Raw genomic sequence first — 21,889 nt, 5'->3', positions numbered from 1 at the left:
ATGATATTATAATCATATCATACCAAGTACTTCATAATAAATGATATATGATGATATTAAAGGATGATAAGTCTATTTTGGCGCTCTCAAAGATTAGTTTTAAGATAACGCCAAGGAGACTATTAATATATAGTTTGAATGCCTTAAATGTAAGATTCCATGAATAAAATAATATTTAACTAGTTTTAAAGTAGGCGCCCGTCGGTTTTCTTAATTAATTACCTTTTCTTAAAATTGGTTAATCCCTTTTTATTATCTCAGAGCGCTCTGAGGTCCACTTTTCGTTATCCTTTAACTCTACTCTTTATAAAAAGTGTAGTTCAGAGGGTTCTTAGCGCACTGAGAGCGGTAAATGGGTTTCACCAAAATAATGGGACGATCATGTTTCGATTTTTCCTATATATTGCTTCAAAAATGCAAATACATTATTTTTGGCAATTTATTTGTGGCCAAATACTTTAGATTAGCTTCAAATAAATTACATTTTCAAACACTTAAATTATTTTATTTGTTTATCCCTTGTATCATTGCTTCCAAATCGAAGCGTTATATCGTCTTTGCCTTTTTTTTTCTCAAGAGTCTTAAAGCAAAGAATTCTTTGCCAGTAGCTGAGGTACTTGCTGAGTGAGAAATAAACAGAAATCCGGTCTATAATTTAAAATCTTTGTTTTAAAGAAATAATCCAAAGGAAGTATAAGAGAGGAATAGTTTATGGTTAAAATTATCTCGTCGTTTTAAAGCTATGATTTTTGTGCGATAAACTTCCGGTTAATAATTTTTCAATAGGCAAGGCTTAGTCGTAAGTAATCTTTCGCCTCCAAGACCTATCGGCCGAAGTACCTTAGTACCGCATTTTAACTTAAACTAATAAAATTTAGTTTGCCCCATTTGTTGTTGGTCTTTTTAATCTTTTCACGTCGTTTATAAGGCCTAGTCATAACTTACCGAAAGTGAGTAAGCCTAACGTATCCCGTAACGTATTCCCCTTTTTCTGTTTACTTTCAATAATCCTGTATTATGATTTTACCACACGTAAGAAAATCCCAGGCCGGATTCATTTCTAAAGGGATCAACCAGGTCAGACTTGACATTTAATAAAAATTATTAATTGACCTAAGTAATATTTAATTTTAATATCATTACAATATGGAAAATCCAAACCAGGGTTTTTCTGCCCTGAACCAAGTACCTGGTCAACTGAATGGATTGTTGAAAGTTGATGTTGGGCTTTGAGGCTCTACTGGACGTTTTATCAATTTAAATTTCTTTGTTTCGATTCAACTACACTGCGCCTCCCTACGCGATTGGTTAGATTTATTAATAATTATTAATCATGTAAAAGGGCATAGGCATAATAAAGGATGTAATTAGTAAATCAGAATTAAACGTCCTTCGTTTAATTCGAATACACGTGGCGTGGGTTCTGCGGAAATTAATCGTTTGGATTTATTCATTTTAAAACTACAAGGAGTTTTAAATATAAATAATTAAGGATGTATAAAGGCATAGACATAATAAAGGCTGAATTTGGTAAATTATAATTAAACGTCCTTTGTTTAATTCGAATATATTACACGTGGCATGAGTTCCGCGGAAATTAATCGTTTGGATTTAATTATTTTAAACTACCTAAATTATACAACCTAAGCTTACAGGCTATTTTAAAGTACCTATAAAAATTTAAAACGGAATGGTATTAAAATATACATAGTTAAAAAAACCATTGTTAGAGAAGATTAAAAAATATACGTGTAACTTACTCAAATTCGGTCAAGAGAAAACAGAAACGTGGAAAAATATTTTTAAAGAAACGGCCAAACAATTAGAATTGAAGGAAGATATTTCATTGGTCAATGCAAGGTCACGTGGTTGGGACTGTGAACGTAGCATACGAGCTAGATCCACGGGGTGTGGATGCAGCAAATTGACTACGCTCACGGGGTGTGGACGCAGAAAGTTGGCTACGTTCACGGGGTGTGAATCTAGACTCGGCCTTTATCTTTTTTCTTCAAAACACCCTTTTTAAAATATTCTAGACATAAGCATTTATTTTTTATTTTTTTACCATTTTGTTAATAAACAGGTGAAGTCTGGTATGGAAAATTCTACAGTTGTTTTTTTTAAGAAAGATCAAAAGACAAGTAGTGCTTAACATATGTAAGTTATCTAAAATACTTAATTATTTAAAATTTGCTATGCAGTGGTCAAACTTTAAAGCAGTGGCGTAGACAAGGGGGGGGGTGTTTCCCGGTCCAGACAACCCCTTGGGTCTACCTTTGACTGTACTAAATTTCCACCCCCTTCTTGACCCACTCTTAACATTCACATAACTCGACCCCCCCCCCCCCTGGATGAATATCTGGCTACGCCACTGATTTAAAGGAAAGGTTAATTATAAAATTATATTGGTCTTAGAAATTACCAAAATTCCTGATTCGTTCAAAGAAGAGGCAATAGAGTTGTATCACCTTGTAGCTTTGGCCATGGCTGCCATTTTAGAAAACAAACCCTCTCTTAACTTAATTCAAACGCCTATAAAATGGATTATAAAATGCCAAAATAAACAGTTTTCATAGGGCTTCCCCTTTATAGAAAAATCAGAGTTGTAGTTACTGGTTCATACCTGACATCGTTTAACTGGAATATATAAACTGTTTGTTTATTTGAAAGTATCAATCCGCCCAAAATGACAATGACCAAAAGTGAGCCAATGCTAAAGATCTGCTTTTGTGTTTTGTAATTTGTGAACCGTTCCTAAAAGCTTTTTGTTGATGTTAAACCTATTTTTCTTTCGTGGTGTATCCTATGCTATAACAAATGTTTAAATTTTTATTAACTGTGCTGCCCCCCTGGGTACCAAAACTTCTTTAGAAAAATTTTGTTTTTATACGAAGATTTTACCAAATGTTTTACATTTACAGAATTAAACTAAATATTTATTTCATCATTTACAAATTTGGGATGAGTGGACCACTATAACTTTATACGTACAATATTTCAGGGTAAATAAGTCATTATGGACAAATTTATTTATAATATTAAAGAACTTTATTACAAATTTAGGGTTTTATCATATTCAATGTATATAAACTGAAAAATTAGTAACTTTTGACAATTAGACAAAAACCAATAGGGGAAGGGAGAGCACATTATTAGTACCCAACCCACAAAGCCTTACAACACCACTGATAGTGAAGGTTTTTTTTCTTAATTTTCCCTTTTAGTTAACTGAGAAAACACTAACAGGTGTTTAGTTCATGGTTTTACCATTGGGGCAGCCCACTTAATTGTAATTGTACTGGTAGAATATGAATTTTGCTTTAACTTCCTTGTTTTTTAGGTGATGAAAACTTTGGATTGGTACTGAATTCCTCTATTTAACATTTGTGGTGTAGTGCTGTTACCAGCCATTATTTTTATAAAATAAAAACATTTATGGTATAAAAGTGTTAATTTTGCATAATATAACTAATTTTAAATGCACCAACCTTTATATAATACGGGATTATAAAAAGACCATTTTTTATGCATTTTTATTAAATAAATTCCTGTATATAGTACAAATTTTTCAATAAAAAATTTAAATATAAATAAGTATGACGCACAATAAACTTCAACTTTATTGGATACCTGACCACAAAGGGCATCACGAGAACCTTGGCTATGGAGGGTGCAAAGGCTGGATTTAGTGAGGCAGAACCTGCACGGAGCCTAGTCTCCAAGTATGTGTCTGATCGTCTGTCTAGCGTATGATGGCATCACCAGTCCCTCTATTATTGGTCCAAGGTGCTGAGGCAGGTAAAATCACAACTCTTCCCCCCCAAGAAGGGTCCAACAAAGCATATGGCTGTAGTATTTGCACATCTGTAGCAACATTGCGTAGCATTTCAAAGTGTGAAAAATATGCTAGCTCGACCCCTTATTACCGTGCTAGTGCTCTTTCGAAATAAGATATCGCCATCTGTTCCTTTTTACTATGAAAATTCTAAAATTATATTCCTATATTAACTTTATTGGAGCATATCTACATATCACACCCCCAAACAATTATATCTGCATGCATCACGCCTTTTGGTGCTTCTGGCTATGACATTACTTTGTGCATCAGGAAAACGAAATGCCCAAAGATCAAGAAAACTATGATAAAAATTCAAGACTATAATAGAACAAACTTTGCTAATCTGGTAAGAGAGGTCCAACAGTCCTTATCACAACTATTAGTAATTTAGACAAGCATGCCCCTTTTATTACCAAGAGGAAATCTTTAAATAACCCCCCATGGCTAACTATAAGGAAGTTAAATACCCAAGGTTTATAAGTGATTAATAAAAAATAAAAACCTGTACGACGATTATAAACACTATAGAAATATGGCTAACAAGGCTGTTAATATTGCTGAGAGTAAATATATTAATTGTCCAGAGACTTCTGGAAGCCATAAAAAAGAACTCTCAAACTTTAAATGTAAATAATGTATATATAACTGAACCTTTTAACCATCACTTTATAACCAATCGCAAAATAACTGCGCCTCTCCTGATAACAATGAAATTATTCCCCCAATTTAACTTTGAAAAAGTTGACGAGAAGACTATCATGTGTTATATCAAGAAACTCAAAAATAGTTTCGCAATAGGTACTGTTGGTATCTCTGCTAAAACAATAAAGGGTTTAGCGACCCTCATATCTCCAGTTCTGGCCACAATTATAAATCTATCTTTTGAAACAAATTGTTTCACATCCCTATGGAAAGAAGCCGAAGTCTCTATTTTAAGTCTGGGAACAAGGAAGATCCCATCTCATATAGAGGCATCTCTATTCTGCAATACTTATCAAAAATTCCCGAAAAACCCAACTGTTAACAAATGTGACACAAAATTATATGCTTCATAGTAATCCATCTGGTTTTATCCCTAAGCATTCAACTATGACATGTATAATTTACATAAACTTATCAAAAGCTTTTGATTGTGTAAATCACAAGAAGTTAATAAGTTTAATGAATGTAATTTGTCTCCTGACGTCTCGAAATGGTTCATATCATATTTATCAAACAAAGCAGGCAGTCAGTATAAACGGAATTGAATCTAATAAGAGTACTATAACCTCAGGTGTCCCACATGGGAGCATTCTTGGCCCCCTAATTTTAATATGTATACTAAAAACATGTACAAATGTTTAAATTCCTCAACATCTTTCGAGTTTGCTGATGACCATTCACTGCTCACTTCTGACGAGTCAGTTGATAATGCTCTATTGAAATTACAAAACGATTGTAAAGAACTTGGAACAACTGAGTTTAAAGCTAAACTTAACAAAAGACTGTTTTCATGTTATTTTATCCCTTCAAAAATACTGAAAAATTAAAAAGCATAACCCAGATGGGAACCACAGATGTTAAAAGGGTCGATAAAATGTCAAAAATTTGCAATACCTAGGAAAACAAATATGGAATAAACTACCAACCAAAGTAAAATTTATTGCTAGTATTAACTCTTTTAAAACTGAAAAAACTAAATATGTAAGTAGTACGTAATAGCCCATTTCATGTAATTTAGGTTGTTTGCGTCAAGATTCTTTTTAGGTAAGTAAAAAAATTATTTTTGACATGTACAACAAATCATGTTCAGTAGTCTATTGCCGTTAAATGTACAGTTCAGGCAATATTTCGGTAAACCACTTTTTCACCTAAAAAAGACTATTTGAAAATTTCAACCCCTTTTAGGGGGTGTTATGTATGTAAATTCAATTCCAAGCTTTGCTGTATGATGGCACCACGGTACACAAGATATAGAAGAATGTAGCGGCAGTCAAAAAATCTTGAACACAATCAATGTATCAGTAGTCATTCCCCAATTATATTGAAATGTTTTGATTTAAACTTAAGTATGTTTTAAGTTATTTAGGATAAAGCTAGGACGCAACGCTAGTGATGGAGATGGGATCAATTCCCTTTTGAATGTTCACCAAATATTGTAGATAGGTTTATTTGTTTATTTTCAAGTTTCTCTATCTTTCATTTCAAACCAATAATACAAATTCAGCTTAAAAGAGGAAAAAATAGACTGCGCCAAGTGGAAACACTGCATGAAGTAGTAAGGGGGCCAAGTTATACAATTACTTATAGCTCTTGTAAAAGATTCCTGTACCCAAAACTCAAAATATTTTTTTCCTTAATTTTGTCATTTGACATAACAAAAATCCGATTAAGAAAACTGTGTCATTCGGTCTGTGTCTGTCCATCTTCACACTCTCCTATTGATGGGCGCCTACCTCTCCCGTCGCCTTAGTGATGGGTGGTTACTAGTCGTTGTTCACTATTTTTTATTTGAAACTGTAAAAAGATATTTGAACAAACTAAGTAATCCAGCCACGGATTATTAGAACAATACAAAATGAATAACACTACTTCTAACAAAACTAGTTAACTTATCAACAATCAATTAGTCACACATGTATTCAAAATTAAATAAAAACTTTTTATTAAAATAATACATTTGTTTTGACTAGTCTGGTTAAGAAATAATTATTCATAGAATTAAGTTTTAAATGTTCATAAATCAGAATCCTTCCTCAAAAAAAGAATCGTGGGTTTCTTCATGCCACATACCAACTCCTGTATGATAAAAAAAAATATCCTGGTTATACTGATTAAGAAAATATAAAATAACCCTATCCAAACTTTAGTTTTAACATGCATCAATATACTTGAGACAATATAAAAAATTTAAGCCCTTTTGGGAGTATTTTGAGAGTATTTTTTAAGATTACAAGGGGCCCAAATGGGTGACCAACATCAAAAAAAAAGAAAGAAAAATAGATTACATTATGTGGTTGGCAAGGGGTTTAAAATTGCTCAAAGAATGGCTTCTTGTACACAAGTTTGTGTTAAGGGATAATGAAAAGCTTAAATAACCTATCTTTTATCAATTCCTAAACCAAAAATAAGTCCAAAAATATACTTACACAATTAAAAAAACTTCTGAGAAAAACGGGCCTCTGTGTTTTCAATGCATTTTGACTGTATTCTGCGCTTTTTCCGATTCGGCAATGGCAGCCCATGAAATCGCATTTTACTTCCAGTCTCAAGAGCCAATAAGTAAGTAAAACGCGATTTTATTATCGAGACAAGTGCAGAATACAGTTTGGATATATCGAAATCACCAAGACCCGTTTTTCTCCATGTTTTAATTTAATTAAAAATAGTTTAATTTTTTTGGTAATGTAAGTATATTTTTGGTTAAGGAATTGATAACATATAGGTTATTTACCCTTTTCATTATCCCTTTAAATGAGAAGTACTCTGTAAAGTCCAGAGCCAAATATTACAAAATAATTCAAACCCCGTGCAAACTATTTGAAAATATTACTTTTCTTACATTACTGATTGTAACAACCCTTCTAAAATTTTAACTTAAAAGACTAGTTACACAAAATTTTGCTCTTCTCTTATTAATCACTAGAGTATCTTATTACCTCTTTCTTTATAGTTTTTACAATTAATTTGTTGTATTTCTGCTCTATGACAACTTTGAAAACCATGTTTTAATTAAAAAATAATATTACTAACATCTTTCTGGTCACTATTCATAAGAAGATAGCTGCATAAACTTTCACTCTCTGTATCTAATGTTGGAAGCATTAAACTTGTAGGTTTCGATGCCAGTTCCTCACCATGTATGTAGTTCCCACCATCTGAGTGTGAGGACTGACTGCTAGCAACAAAACTCCTAATTAAGATTAAAACATGAAATGTAAAGTTACTTATCAATATCATCAAAAACCAACCGGCATTGTGGGGAAAGAGAAAATGGACTATCAGCAGGAACACACGATGCGGAACTTGATGCTCGGGTACCAGTGCCTAGTATAAAATAAGATATATAAACATTGGCTCAAGTATTACTACTTCAGATGAGTTATATTTGTGGTCTATAGTGACAGGAAAAACATTTTAGAGCTTTATAGTTTGTTACATTTTTTCCATATCAATTAATGCTAGAATAAATTAGGACCTCAATGGTTGTAATAATATATTTCATGTTCTTTGGAAGCTTAAGCTATCTAAATTTAAATCAAAAACACTTGATATGCACTAATACAATATGGAAAAATTCAATGGTGGAGTTTCAATATCAAACTCAAAAACAAAACAAAACATCAATTTTAGAGATATTGTAAATATTTTTTTTAGTTCATAAGCATTAATTAAGGACACTTTTCCCTTTTCAATAAAGGAGAGGGATGCTACTGGCTAATAATTTTTTTTTTAACTTTACAAGGTGGACTAGCTTATAGCTACCAAAACAATTGGGATAATGGGCTTTGAGGTGTAATGGAATTGACCCTAAAAATAGTCATCCTTAGTCAAATTAAAACAATTCACTTACTGGAACAAGAACTTCGTTCAGAATTGCTAGCACTCCTTTTAAATTTTTGAGATTGATTAGTTGCAGATTTATTTAATGCACTATTTGGCAAAGGTGCAACAGAATCAACCTCAGAATGGTTTGCTGGAGCAACATCATTTTCCATTTCAGATTTTGGTCCAGTGTCTCTATTAACCTGAATGAAATTAATTTTTTATTTATACGTTACTAGAAATTAAAAACAATTTCAAAATAAATAAAAACTATTTTTCAAGACATTTAAGTGTATTAAGTAATTAAATAAAAGAGTATTTTAAAGGTGCTAATAATACCAATACTGCTTACCCAAATATAGCTCTAGCATATTGAAAAACCTCATATTGGTTTATAATAAATATTACTGAAGAGCCAATAGATTTCTAACAAATCCAATTTAACCTCCTCCAAATTAATGTTGATATATTACTATCATGAACATATTGAAATATAAATATTCAACCATATAACATTTCCCTCATAACATTTTGATTTAAATAAGTGGAATCTTTTGGGTCTAGTGACTAAGGCAAACAGAAGACAAAATGATCTGAAATCAGAACTTCATAAGATTGTAGTGAAATTTTTTTGCATGTAATTACTACGAGTTACATGAATGCATACCTATACAGGCTCGTGAGCCCGAGCTACATTTCAGTCCGATACCATGCTTATTTTAAAGATTTAAAGAGTCCGAGCGGAGACCTAACTATTCTGGTCTTTTCATTTGAGCCCGAACCCGTATAATTACTCATAAAAATACCGAGCCCGAGATGAGATCATTGAAATTATAAAATACTGTTGTGAACCCGAGATGAGTCCATTGTCATACATATAAATAGTCATGAGCTTGGGCTGAGCCCATTACCATTTTATGAGCAGTACCAGAGCTGAGAGTCAAAAATTTATGCAAGCTCGAAATAAGCCAATTTTGAGCCCGATAGGAGTCCATTTTTTAGTTTGACCAGCTGGCACTCGAGTAAAAAACCAACGGCGAGAAGAGAGACTATAAATTTAAAATAGTCAAACAGATTTATTTGTTTACTTTTATCTTGTGAACCCAGTAATTGCTCAGTCACTCAGAAAACCTTGCAATAACTTCGAAATTTCAGTAGAATGCCCAGTAATTGACTCGGGCTACACATGCAAATTTTGCAGTGATGATTGTTAACACCAATTATACGATAATGCATGTTAAAGTAAGACTGTGGCATCTGAGACTAAGATGAGTCCACGATTTGGAAAAACAGTTGTGAGACTGAGATGAGTACTTATGTTTAATAACATTAAAAGTGTGCTTTAGCTTTATTATGAAAAAAATGTGAGACTGATCTCAGATCTCGAGTAGATTATAACAAATAATTAGCCCAGGACATGCCCTCAAAAAACTGAGTGCTAAAATTTGTGAGACTGAGACCAAGGGTTAACTATAAAAATTAGTGAGATTGAGCCTAAGCCCAAAGTACATTTCCTAATTCTCATGAGCTGAGCCAGAGACCAATGAGGTAGAATAAATAGAGATCCAAATCCGCCTTCCACGACCTACCGTTTTGCGGGACAGTGTTTGTTAAGTTGAAGAGTTAGGCCTACAAAATGAACTTAATCAAATCGTGTTGGCGCCATCTATCGTGTTATTGGAAAACTAAAACTTACTATATTTTGCAAAAGTGTCTGCTTATAGAAACAGATGGTGCCAACACTATTCGATAGAGTTGAAACTTAAGCCTAATTATCCTACTCGAATAAAACGTGTCCCATGAATCCCAGATTGGTTTGGATCTCTATTTATTCTACCTCATTGCCAGAGACCTAGCATTGGTGTACATTTATCCATGAATGTTAAGTAAAATTAAAAAAATAGTCACTTTCTTGTTGTTATGGTTCAACCAACTTGAATAAATAGACCGAAAATTGCTTTCCTTGAATCTGTGACCATCTAAAAAATGGATTGTTAATATAATATAAAATGGCTTTTCATGTTACAAATTACCAGTATTTGAGTTATTCATTGAATGGTATGGCTCATTTGATGGCCAAAATTCCGGAATGTTTTCGGGATCATAAAATTTTCCATTTCCTTAATAAAACAGAAATAGTCCATTTGGTTAAAAAGGTTGTCTAGCTTTGACAATGGAATTAGTGTTTTAGCAGGAATGCTATTGCTATCTAGTGACATATTTTAGAACTTTACATTTGTAGGGTTTTGCATTAAATAAATCAAAATGTCCTAAAAGTTTTCGTGAAAATTTCCCCAAAAATTATTAAAACTTTCTTAGAAAAACAATTTATATTTTTCAATTACTTATAATGGCATCTACAAGTTTAAAACTTATGAAGAAATATGTAATTTTTTTTTACAAAATTTCCTCTTCATTAAATCACAAAATAGGATTCATAAATTAATTTGTGGCCTTTCAATAGAAAATTTTAAAAGCTGAAATTGGAAGTTACGTTAGAGTAGTCAAATAGCCTGACAAAAATTTAGTAAAAATTACTATTTTTAATAGTACATTTATAGATTTGTGGGTAAAGAGATTTTCAACTAGTTTCATTCAAAAAGTTCTCTTGCGCAATTTGATGGAATTGACTGCAGAACAAGTAATCTCACCTTATAAGGTGAGATTTTAGCTATACATACAGTAGCTAAAATCTCTACATCTGTCGAAGATTAAGCAATAGTCTGAGTCATCTGTAAAAAATTGGCATCAGTATGAATAAAATAACTGATTTATTAATATGGAAAGCTCAATCTCAGCATGGAAAGGACTGTGATAAGAGATAAAAAAATAGCACCAGCTCTCTCGCCACACTTAAGTGATTCCCATAAGTGTAGAAATATCGACAATGTTAAATACAAAATTGATGTACGGATGTTGAAATAGAATTGGAAAAATTGAAGTGTAATTGCGAGTATTATAGTTAATATATAAAACAGTCAATACAAAAAGGTTTGACGTGCAGCAAGCAGTATCGTGCAAACTTATCGCTACATGCGAAATACCAGAGTTCTGACATTAGAGAAAAATGCAACTAAATCCCATGATCAGGTAAAAAAAATTACCAGAAATTTCTTGTTAAGGCAATGGACAGACCTGAATTAAAAAGATTCCTTACAGTCACATCAGGTTCCTTATTACATTTTACAAAATACTAAATGACTTCTGAAGCCTTGTATTTGTCAATGAGAATGAAGATAACAATTTTGAATTCAAATTATAAGTAACTGTTACTATTCTGAAGTGGTAAATATCTGGTGACAAAAAATATTAAAATAATCGTTAGCTCTGACACGACCAAAATAAATATTTCTTATCAGAAAATATTTCAGAACAAAAATGTTACATTTGGGCCATTTTACCAGATTTTGGGTCAGAAAAATGTAAGAGAATAAAAGAATTTATGCCTAATTTTCAAGTTTTTTTGTTCTGCCAAAATTCAAATCAGCTGCTGTATTTTTTTAGTTACTATTTTTAACTTTTTCAAGACCGAAGTCACCATTCAACACTTTTTAACTTATTATCATTTGAAACGTGTAATTTTACTATTCTTTTAAATTAAACCCATAGAAATCTCATAGGTAACTAGAATGCTGCCGTGTAACTGGCAAATGGGCCAAACGCCGTGACAGACGATAGCCAGATCTCAGCCAATCAGAGCTCAAAGAGTGGTTCTGCCAAGAATTTAATGTCACCAGAGAGAATGACGTCACCTATCTCCCGCTATAGTAGCGGATCCAAGGAGGATTGTTAGATGAAAACTATTCGTGAGTTCTGAACCGTTAAGAGAACGGCCTAGGACTGAGCTGTGACGTCACACAAAAGTTCAGGATAGTTCAGAGCTTTTGTACGAATAGTTGTGATTCGTACAATTTGACGTACGCAGCCCGATGTGCAGACGAATTTTAGAGATTTCAACCTTGAGTTCCGGCCAGTACTTGCTCTTGAGCAGGTACCATTAAGAACGGTTCCGAACGGTTCAACAAGAGGTTCTTGTCTGCGAATAGTTTGCATTTGGGTAGTTCTAGAATTTTTTTGCCGAATAGTGTGCATGGGGACTGGTTGAACGGTTCAGAACTCACGAATAGTTTTCAGCTATTATCCTCCTTGGCGGAACCACTCTACGGCCTCTCATTGGCTGAAGGTTCAAGGCGAACTGGCGTCAAGCTCGGCCGTAGGCGGCAGCATTCTAGTTACCTATGAGATTTCTATGATTAAACCTGAGGTTCATTATAGAACAATGATATCATTGATATGAGAAGAAAACTTACTTATTTTGGCTTATATTTTAATGCCAAAATTTGCTCTTAGCTACTTTGTTTTGTCAGTTTTTGCCACTGTTAGGGACTATTCTCAAAAAATGTCAATTAGGTAAAAATGCTTTTAAGATATTAACAGTAGATCACAAAGGCATTTGGCTCAATTATGTTCGCTGTAATGCTTCCAATTGACATTTCAAATATACAAATTATTTCAAAAATGAAATTCAAAAAGTTTATGCATTGTGGATTGAATTGATTGAAACTTTCAAAGGGAGAATACAGTAGTTTTAAAAATTGGTAACATCACTGTATAGTGAGGGTGACAATTAATTTATTTAGTCATAGAGAGGGTTTTAACTTTCCATTTAATCAAATCAAATGTCTTAAAAAATGTATAAATATTTTTTTTAAATAACACTGTCTTAAGTAAAATGAATTTTTTGGAGTGTTCTTAACATTATTATTGTATTTATTTATATTTATTATATCAATCGCTAGTCGACTTTGCCCTCCTCGCCACTCATTAATTAATAAAAATTAAACTTAAAACTTAAACCCTGCTAAAATTCTATTTGAGTATGTTTCAATAGGAGATTATAATATTTTTATTCAGTGAGCAATTTAGTAAAATCTATTTTTACTTCAGGGGATACGTGGCTCACTTGAAAATTTTATCCATATAGCGGTAGTAATTGTAACTATGATTATTAAGTGTTTCTATCACTCACTCTTTATCAAGACATGGTTTTTGGAGTCTATTTGTGGTCTTTTTCTGATGGTTACTGATATTTGATTATATAACGAAGCTTTTCACTAGGCTTAACTATAAAAAAAGAGGTGATATTAATATTGATTTTATCTTACTCTTGTATGGTTTCACTGAAGAAGTCACAATTTCTCTTATATCCGACACAAAAGCCTCATCTGGATGCGGAAATACTTTTTCAGGCATTAATGCTTGGCTGTCTGAAATAATAAGTAAAAATACAGGTATTTATTTGAAATTTCAAAAAAAAATTACAAACTTGAAGTAAGCTTACTATAGGTAACAAATTTTAATGGTTTGAGTGAAAATATTGAAATAAAACTTGATTGTGCAATATGCATTAAATTACAAAAACAAAATAAACAGGGCGGACCTTTCCCTGACAAAACCATTAACAATGTACCAATTACAATTTCACATGCAAAGTATTATAAAAATCATCTAATTGAAAAGTTAATTGTTAGTTTTAAATAGTTTAAGATTGTTTGAAAAATTGTACATGAAACAGCAGCATTTTGGTCTGGCAGCACTTGTTTCTCCTTATGTCATAAGGAGAAAAATCAACATTAAATTTTGGGCAGAATTTGTATACATTGTTTTTAAAATATATTTTGGATTTTAAAACAACACATTTAAGTAAATAAATAGTTATTGACAAGATAGGAAAAATATTTTTAAGATTTAAAAGTAGTGGAGAAGCAAAGTTTGTCATTCTATTTAATATTTAGTTAATGGTTTATGTTAATTTATGTGCTTTAGATATTGGATAAAATGCTACGTTTTTCACTCAAGTGTGAAAAATTTCACCTGCCTATGTATTTATAGGTTACACATTAATAATTAGTAATAATAACTTACCAACGACACTGCTCTTTCTTTTTAATGATTTTATTGAAATTTCTATACTCTCTTCGAAGAGGTCTTTAATCTTTTTAAAATTTTTCATGTCAACGCCTGCTTTGTGATAATGGATTTTACCATTTTTAATTGTTAAAAACAATGAAGAAATATTTTCATTATCATACAAATCATCAATCTGTAACAGTTTAAGTTTAAAGTAAGCTTACATAAAAATAAGTTTAATTTTTACTCCAACTGTATACTATGTCTTAAACGTAACTCATCAATTAATGGCACAAAACACCTCTAGGATCTAAACTGAATTATAAATAATTTTATCAGCTGATTTAAGAACTGGAATTATTTAAGTTTTCTTCTCAATACTTGAACTAATAAGAATAATATTCTTACTGGTATATGTGTGAGGTTTTATATAGGACCAACCATTATAAAGTCCAGCTTTCTCCTGAGCAGGCCAGAGAGGTAAACTGGTCACAACGTTCTGGGATGAACAGTAACACCTTTCTTTTTGTATTCGTATCTAAGTGACTGCAGCCTAAGCTCTCCAGTTGCGTGCTCACTTTCTCTGTACGGCTGTTTTTTCACTAGTTATAAGAAAATTATTATTGCAGAAATGTTCACCTCTTGCAGCAGAGTACATGATGGTTACTCTCCACGCTTAAGGGCTAGAGACCTTCCAGCATTTTTTTAAACTTAAGCGTTTCATTTCTCTCAGAATTTACTCTGAAGTTCTTGACAAGGTGCTACATGGCAAATTTTAATAATATTACTCTACATATAACCCTTACCAAAACAAAACTGGTATTTTAGTGGATTCAACATGTTTTCCATTAAATAAAAATGTTTTTGAGAAGTTTTAACTTGGTTCAACCTATTTTATTCATTTTGATAGCTATATGTCAAACGAACTACTTATCTATGCATCAAATATACCTGGTGTTTAGCAAGTGCAAAACTGACCTTTAGCTAGTGAAAAAAGCTATGTATGATGAAGTGGTACTAGCGTGATATAAATGAGTAGTTACCTAGCTAAATAGCGACTGTACTATCAGTAGAGGTCTGTTATTATGTATAAACCTATTTTCTAAAAAGGACAGGCCTACCCTTAAAAAAAATAAGTTGTCTAGGAACTACTTAAAATTGGTTTTTGTAACTAAATTTAACTAAAAACCAACTTAACTAGTTTATTGAAATATGCTGATAGCTTAATATCAACTAAAATGTGTATACCAACTATATACAAACTTAAGTCCAACTTATTTTTTGGTAAGGGTAGTTATTACATGAAAATTTTTCAATTTTCCCAAAGGTAGCAACTGTGACCTGGTTTCTTAAAATACTAGCCTGGAAATATAAAGTGGTGTGTCATTTGAGAAAAATACAATGTTGAAACTAGGGATTAACATAGTTCTTTCACCTTTGACAGGGTTCCCTAACAGTCAATAGTACCAAAAATTTATGTAGGAATTATAAGGCAAAATTCATAATATAGAATTGCAGGACTGTATTTCCCTATTTATAGGAATTTTACAGGATAAAAAATGTAAGAGGGTTTAAGTTCTTCAAGACTGCAAAATCAAACTTACATAATCAAAGGTTAAATATTTGATAGACTGATATTATCTGAATATCTTTGGAGGTCTTTCTTTGGAATGTAAATAAATGTTATAGCAATATTAAAGACAGTGAACTTAACTAAATATATACCATTGGTTTATGGAAATTATTTTCAATTCAAGTATAAGTTATTTGCTACGAGCCTATTTAGCTCAGTGGGGCTGAAGCTTTAGCATTTACTAAGAGGGTACCCTATACACCATCTGTAAAATCTTCTCTTGCAACTTTGACTGAATTATTATTATGTTTCTGTTGGCCTCCTGAAAGGTGATGATGATCAATTTTGGAAGCTAATTGATGAAGTATGTTATTATAAGAGCCATTAACTTTTAATCTGCTATGGTTTTAATTAATATATTACTATTCAATTAGTGATGATTTATAAAACTTCCTAAAATTGAAATGCTGGAAAAAATCATATAACTGATTTACAGTGTTGGGTAGTATTTACCAGCAGTATTTTAATTACTATACAAATAATAAAAATGGTAATTTAAATACATTTATGGGATTTGTATTTACATGTTCGCAGTAATGGGGGGGGGGGGGAGATAATGGCCCCAGGCGTTCCAAGCAAAGCGATAAAAGACGCTGGTATGTGCCCATTAACGTATTTTATCAGAGTCAGTTTTAATGAGAGCTTTTGTCATAAACGTAAATTTTTATCGCTTTTCTAAGAGGGTTTGGTTTCTTAAAAGCTCGTTTATCAAAATTGAGTTTATACTTTCCCAAGCACGTTTTTCGTAAGCGATTACTTTGGTAGGTAAATTTTCTCACTAGGGCGTCTCATTTAAAATTACCCCCTTTTGACCGAGAAGATAAAAATCCGAATACAATCAAAATATTAGAAGCATAATGTGTAACAGACAACTGAAACACAGTGTTACTTCTTAGCAATATGGCAGACCCCAAAGCTAAAGCCCAGCTGCTGCACCAATCCCAATATTAGTGCGCATATCGCCGGAATGTCTCAAGCACTAGCCATTTTTTTTAAATAGTTTTTTTATTGAATGCGGAAGTAGACCATTAACATGCAGAAGGATGACTATTATTGCCTATGACCTGGAATATTTGAAACAATTAAGTTTGACATTTTCAGCATGTAAGATAAGTCGGTCAGGTACCCTGGCTGCAACGAAATTGACCGGTTGTGACCAGATAAATAGCGGATGCTGTTTAATAGCTTCTTAATTTAATCAGTTACTCAAAATTAAGTACACCTTTCCTATATTTTAAGCTTCTTCCAAGTATTTTTGGATAACGGGGACGAAATGTAAATCGGTATAGAAATCGGACGCGCCCTTTGTTTCAAATTTCATTTAAAAACTTTTAGTCGAGAATGTAGTCAATTAGCTATACATTAAAGAGAGTGCATATCTTCACTTTATAATATTATTTAAATTATAATTCTGGAAGAAAAATATCACTCCTTAGCTGCATAATTTCTTTCGATTAATAAATGAACCAATAAACTGCCTGTTTACATTAAGGTCATGTTTATTTATATGGCGAAGGCCACAAAGCATAACTAAGTCTCTGGTTTGGGCAGTTTACAAACTGTGCTAATGGACCCATTCCAAAACGACCCACAACTGCTGATTTATTTTTTCTAGAATGCCTATCATTTCAAAATAAGTTTCTGAAATGTATTTAAAAAAATGTTTACATGCTATTCTAACTTTCTACAAAATATAGATTTCATGAAACTTACATATTGTTCAATGAGCCTGTACCTAGTTTGTAATCTTCTTCGTTTGGCCCTTTTGTGCTCACTGGGAGGGTGCTTATCTTCTCTTTTTTTTGGTTTATGACTCATAATGGCCAAGGACAAATCACTGCAGTGCTTATTTACCTTTCTTAAAGGTAAAGAAAATTGATCAAGAACTTTTGTAACATTTCCTAAAATTTATTTACTCAGAAATATAATATTATTCATTCAAAGATAAATTATTACATTCAATAAATAATGTTTAAACCAATTTAATTTTTACACTTCTGAGCTTTATTCTATCAGTCTTTAGAAATCTCATGATTGTTGACTATCTCAGACGAGCATTATAAGGTAAATGGTAATAGTAAGTGTAGGGAGCTGCTGGCTAGCGTAGCATGAAGGGCTTGTAACCCAGCCACCTGTTTTAAGTCATTATAAGTAGCTAGATGACTTGGGCCTAGGGTGGTGCCTTGGGTATTAGCGTAGCTGATTATTATATGACAACCAACCTAACCCATGGCCCCCTGGAGCAATTATTGTGGGAAACAAAAATATGTATAAAAATACACTTGGAATGCCTATCCCGTCATAGCGCTTAGCCGCAGATGATGGACCCCAGTAATGGACATTTACATCTGGTTGTGGTGATGCCCGATCGATTGGCTCTTTACTTTATAATTCTCAAAAAATGAAAGTCACTCCTCCTTCAACTAGGGAATGCAACTTGATTAATTTTAAGCACTTTTGCTTTAGGGCTAATCACAATAGATTAGCATACACTAATAAAGTACTATACTATAAAGTATACAAGTCTATGTCAAAGTCATCTCTCAATGATCTTAGAAATACCTAAATCTGTTCATTCATTCATTCTTTTTGTAAGAACTGTTCACAGAGTACACAAAATTGGTTTGGTTAGACTTTAAATATGTAATGGGTGCACAAACCTGCGTGTACGTAATCACACGTGCTATTAACGTGTAAATCAAAAGAACTACCAAAATTTCTGATAAATAGGCAGCTTGAGGTGTTAGCCGCAACCACCAAAAATTGATAAAATAAAACTCACAGCGGATTAAAAGCCGCGGCTACCCCAAGTAGTACTACGGTTTATTAAGATCTCTTTTCATAAACCAAATAGGCAAAAACAAAATAATACCTAATGAAAACTATTAATTGATTATTATTAGTTAAAAACAAGTGAAATATTTTTAATAAAATATCCAAACTTTTAAATCATTATTATTTTCAAACTTATCCTACAAATTTAAAATATCACCCATAAAATTCAATTATAGGCTAGCAAAAAAACTTGAGAGAAGTTGCACAGCAGTAGAGGTAGGTTGCACTTTACGTAGTGTCTAGAATTAGTAATTACTGCAACTTATTTGACGTCTTCGCAACTGGATCGTTAAATTGGCGGCCATATGCCTTCCAAAAACCACAGCGATAAGGCATAACCCTTCGTCATCACACTCCGATGGAATTATTTCTGGACTCAACTGATATGCCAGAAAACCAACTTATCTTTTGAAATACGAAATTTTTTCGATGTTCTATAATTGGTCAACAAAATGTAAAAATTTCAAGACCTACCTTCCATTTAAATGAAAAATTATGTAGCACGAGCAACTTAGCAAAATGGCGATACAAAAATCGAGGAGCTAGGAACAGCAACCCCTCCTAGTGCAACCTACCTATAAGCTGCAAACAAATTTTTTTCATATATCTAAACCCTCTCCTACTTTCTCTTCTCATTTCGCGACAAGCTCTATGTAGAAATCTACCATTCTGACACACTTTTGGGTCTTATGTCGCTATTGATCATAGCTAGAGCCAACCCTGAGATATTAAAATTTAATTACATTAGTCAGAGGTTTTTTAAATATTTTTCTTCAACTCACCATATTCAATTGTTATATAATGGGGGTCATTTAAGTCGTGCCTTATTTCTTTAGAAGCTTACACCTAACATGCACATGCATATAACCCAGTTTTTTAGAATCCGGTAAAAAAAATAAAATAACCCACACAAGATACAATTTGCAACAACAAAAATTCGCAACTCATTAAAATAATAAATTTTTTAAAGTATTTAAAATACTAAAACCATATTTTAGTTGAATTTTCACATATATAACCCGCTCATGAATATAACACACACTAGCATATAACCCACAGACAGTGTACGTCGCTTTGCTATAGAGACAACTTCCTATTCCTATTTAGTTATAATTTTGTTGTCATTCAATGACGAAGCAGGCAACCGCGATGGCAATTCGCAGGCACGGGATGTCACTAGTGAATTTACTACCAAGGTTTCAATTTTTTTATTGATTTAATTTATGATAGCGCAACTCAAAAAACAAAAATTAAGTCTTAACTGAAAGCAAACTACTTTATTTACCTTCGCTGCTCCATTAGTGTACCAGATATACAATCGAATAAGTAAAAAACTGTGAACAGAGTTTTGAAGCAGTGAAATCAGAGTTTAGCTACACACTATTATTCTCGAAACAATTAAAAAGCGTCCTAAAGCATTAATAATTTCGGAATTTAGTTCAAATAAGGAAATTTTGGTTTTACATTTGGAAATAATAATCAGCTAGGCTAATACCCAAGGCCTAAGTCATCAAGCGACTTTTAAAGCCATTAATTCAGGTAGATGCGTTACGATGCGTAGGAGGGTGGTGGCAAGCCCTTCAACAAGACGCAACAGCTCTTACACTTACTATTACCTTTAAATTCAACAAGTTTTTAAGGAAGGGTAAATGTAAGAGCTCGGGGGAAAACCCCTTAAACCAGTGGGAAGAAAACTTTCAACCTCAACGCAGGAGTTGGTCCGCGTTCCCACCCAGTGCCACAAGCTGGAATCGAATGCGGCTCCGCTTGCTGCGAGGCGAAAGAGCTAAACACTCTGCTACCCATTGCTCTACCAACCGCGCTTCCAAACATCCAGAAACTGTTGTCATTTTCAGCAAATAAAATCGTACCCCAGGTTTTTGAAGGAGTTGCGTCTCTCTATAGTGAAGAGACTTTACACTGAGCAGCAGTTTTAAAGAATCCTGTAAAAATAACTGGAGTAGCCCGCTACAGCCAAAATTCCCAACTCGTTGCTTCAAATACAAACACGATACTAATTTCAATGCGCTATTTTAACCATACTAGTTGAAAAATGCTAGTGTGCGAGACTTGGTGGTTTAAAGGCCCAAAATGGCTTTGTATTAGTTATTTTTACATAATAGGTTAAAAATATGACTACTTTAATTCTGAAAGTTATATCTTGAATGAAGTCAATCAATTCAAGGTGGATAATATGCCGAAAAATAGGGTTTTAAATATATAAGCCTTGGTTAGTCACTCGTTTCAGTCGTCTGACATTGCGAACTTTAAATACAATATTAATCGTAAATGGAATCAATATAAAATTAAAAAATATTAAAAGTAAACTTCTGTCAGTTGTTATAATTTATAAGTAAAAGATGATTCTATTAATAACAATCCCAAATAAAAGTATACATACACGAGGTTATACGAACACGAGGTTAATTCGTCGGCAGATCGTACAGAAGCGTCGTAGCAGACGCTACTAACAGCTTTTTCCTTCACCCTCTCCCATCCACCCCCCATTTTACCTTCAGCAATAGAAACTATCAATCATGATTTCGGTCGCTTTCCCCGCCGTTTTCCTTCATCCAAATTTTTTGGATTTAAAATGACTAGTCTAGGTTACCCCTGACCAATTTCTGACAATATCTCTGACCGTATTGGTAATACTCCAGTTAATTTTTTTTTTTAACTTTTTTTAAATATCACAAATTATATTTGATAACAGCATACTGAGATCATCACTCACTCTCTTCCCCTCGGGAAAAGGTGCGCAAGAGAAGAAACAATTTTTGGCCAATATTCTTTGCGATGTAAAGTTTGTTGACTAATAAAATCCGTGACTTATCTAGGTTCCATACGAACCCAGTGCCGATACTTATCAGACTACGCTATTGTTCAAACTGGATCAATTAAGATATCACGAAAATTTTAATTAAGATAATATTTCAGAAACGTAAATTGTTAGAATAGAGTATTAAAAGATCTATACACTATCGGTTTATTGAAACTCCTGACATACCAAGGCTTCATATAAGTAATGCAGATTCATCAGTAAGCCTTGGTAAGTTGGTATGTCAGTAGTTTTAAATAAGCGCTCCTGTGAATAAATAAATTACAGGTAAATATAAATATGATAATGAAACACACATTAAATTTTACCT

The 21,889-nt window shown here is 32.7% G+C and overlaps 1 protein-coding gene across 8 annotated transcripts; it reads right to left on the bottom strand.

The window, feature by feature from the left end:
* Positions 1 to 6,458: 6,458 nt before the first annotated feature.
* Positions 6,459 to 21,272, bottom strand: LOC149940502 (uncharacterized). Of its 8 annotated transcripts, XM_090179995.1 has the most exons (12): positions 21,142 to 21,252; positions 17,619 to 17,763; positions 14,681 to 14,874; positions 14,497 to 14,587; positions 14,288 to 14,383; positions 13,528 to 13,629; positions 10,396 to 10,482; positions 10,271 to 10,341; positions 8,391 to 8,565; positions 7,789 to 7,864; positions 7,571 to 7,730; positions 6,459 to 6,616 (listed from the first exon to the last, which is right to left on the bottom strand). In XM_090179995.1, the coding sequence occupies exons 5-12, from the start codon at positions 14,373 to 14,375 to the stop codon at positions 6,554 to 6,556; spliced, it is 822 nt and encodes a 273-aa protein (XP_090036121.1). In that variant the 5' UTR covers positions 14,376 to 14,383; positions 14,497 to 14,587; positions 14,681 to 14,874; positions 17,619 to 17,763; positions 21,142 to 21,252; the 3' UTR covers positions 6,459 to 6,553. The 8 variants fall into 8 exon arrangements, with proteins under 8 accessions (XP_090036121.1, XP_090036118.1, XP_090036119.1 ...); XM_090179992.1 differs by lacking the exon at positions 14,497 to 14,587 and having other exon boundaries at positions 7,571 to 7,715; positions 14,288 to 14,465; positions 14,714 to 14,874; positions 21,142 to 21,272; XM_090179993.1 differs by lacking the exon at positions 14,497 to 14,587 and having other exon boundaries at positions 7,571 to 7,712; positions 14,288 to 14,465; positions 14,714 to 14,874; positions 21,142 to 21,272.
* Between the last annotated feature and the right edge of the window lie 617 nt (positions 21,273 to 21,889).

This window comes from Leiobunum rupestre, chromosome 6 (assembly GCF_980474605.1).
Source record: "Leiobunum rupestre chromosome 6, qqLeiRupe1.1.hap1, whole genome shotgun sequence".
NCBI lineage: Eukaryota > Metazoa > Arthropoda > Arachnida > Opiliones > Sclerosomatidae > Leiobunum > Leiobunum rupestre.
Note: the sequence above shows the minus strand (reverse complement) of the source record. Positions and strands in the feature narration are given on the sequence as shown.

What these genes read in the sequence shown, in the direction of transcription:
- LOC149940502 (XM_090179990.1), bottom strand. An exon ending in TCTCTTTCCCCACAATGCCG is followed by an intron (nt 7,731 to 7,788) that starts GTTGGTTTTTGA and finishes AATCTTAATTAG; the next exon opens with GAGTTTTGTTGCTAGCAGTC. An exon ending in TGAATAGTGACCAGAAAGAT is followed by an intron (nt 6,617 to 7,570) that starts GTTAGTAATATT and finishes TTTATCATACAG; the next exon opens with GAGTTGGTATGTGGCATGAA.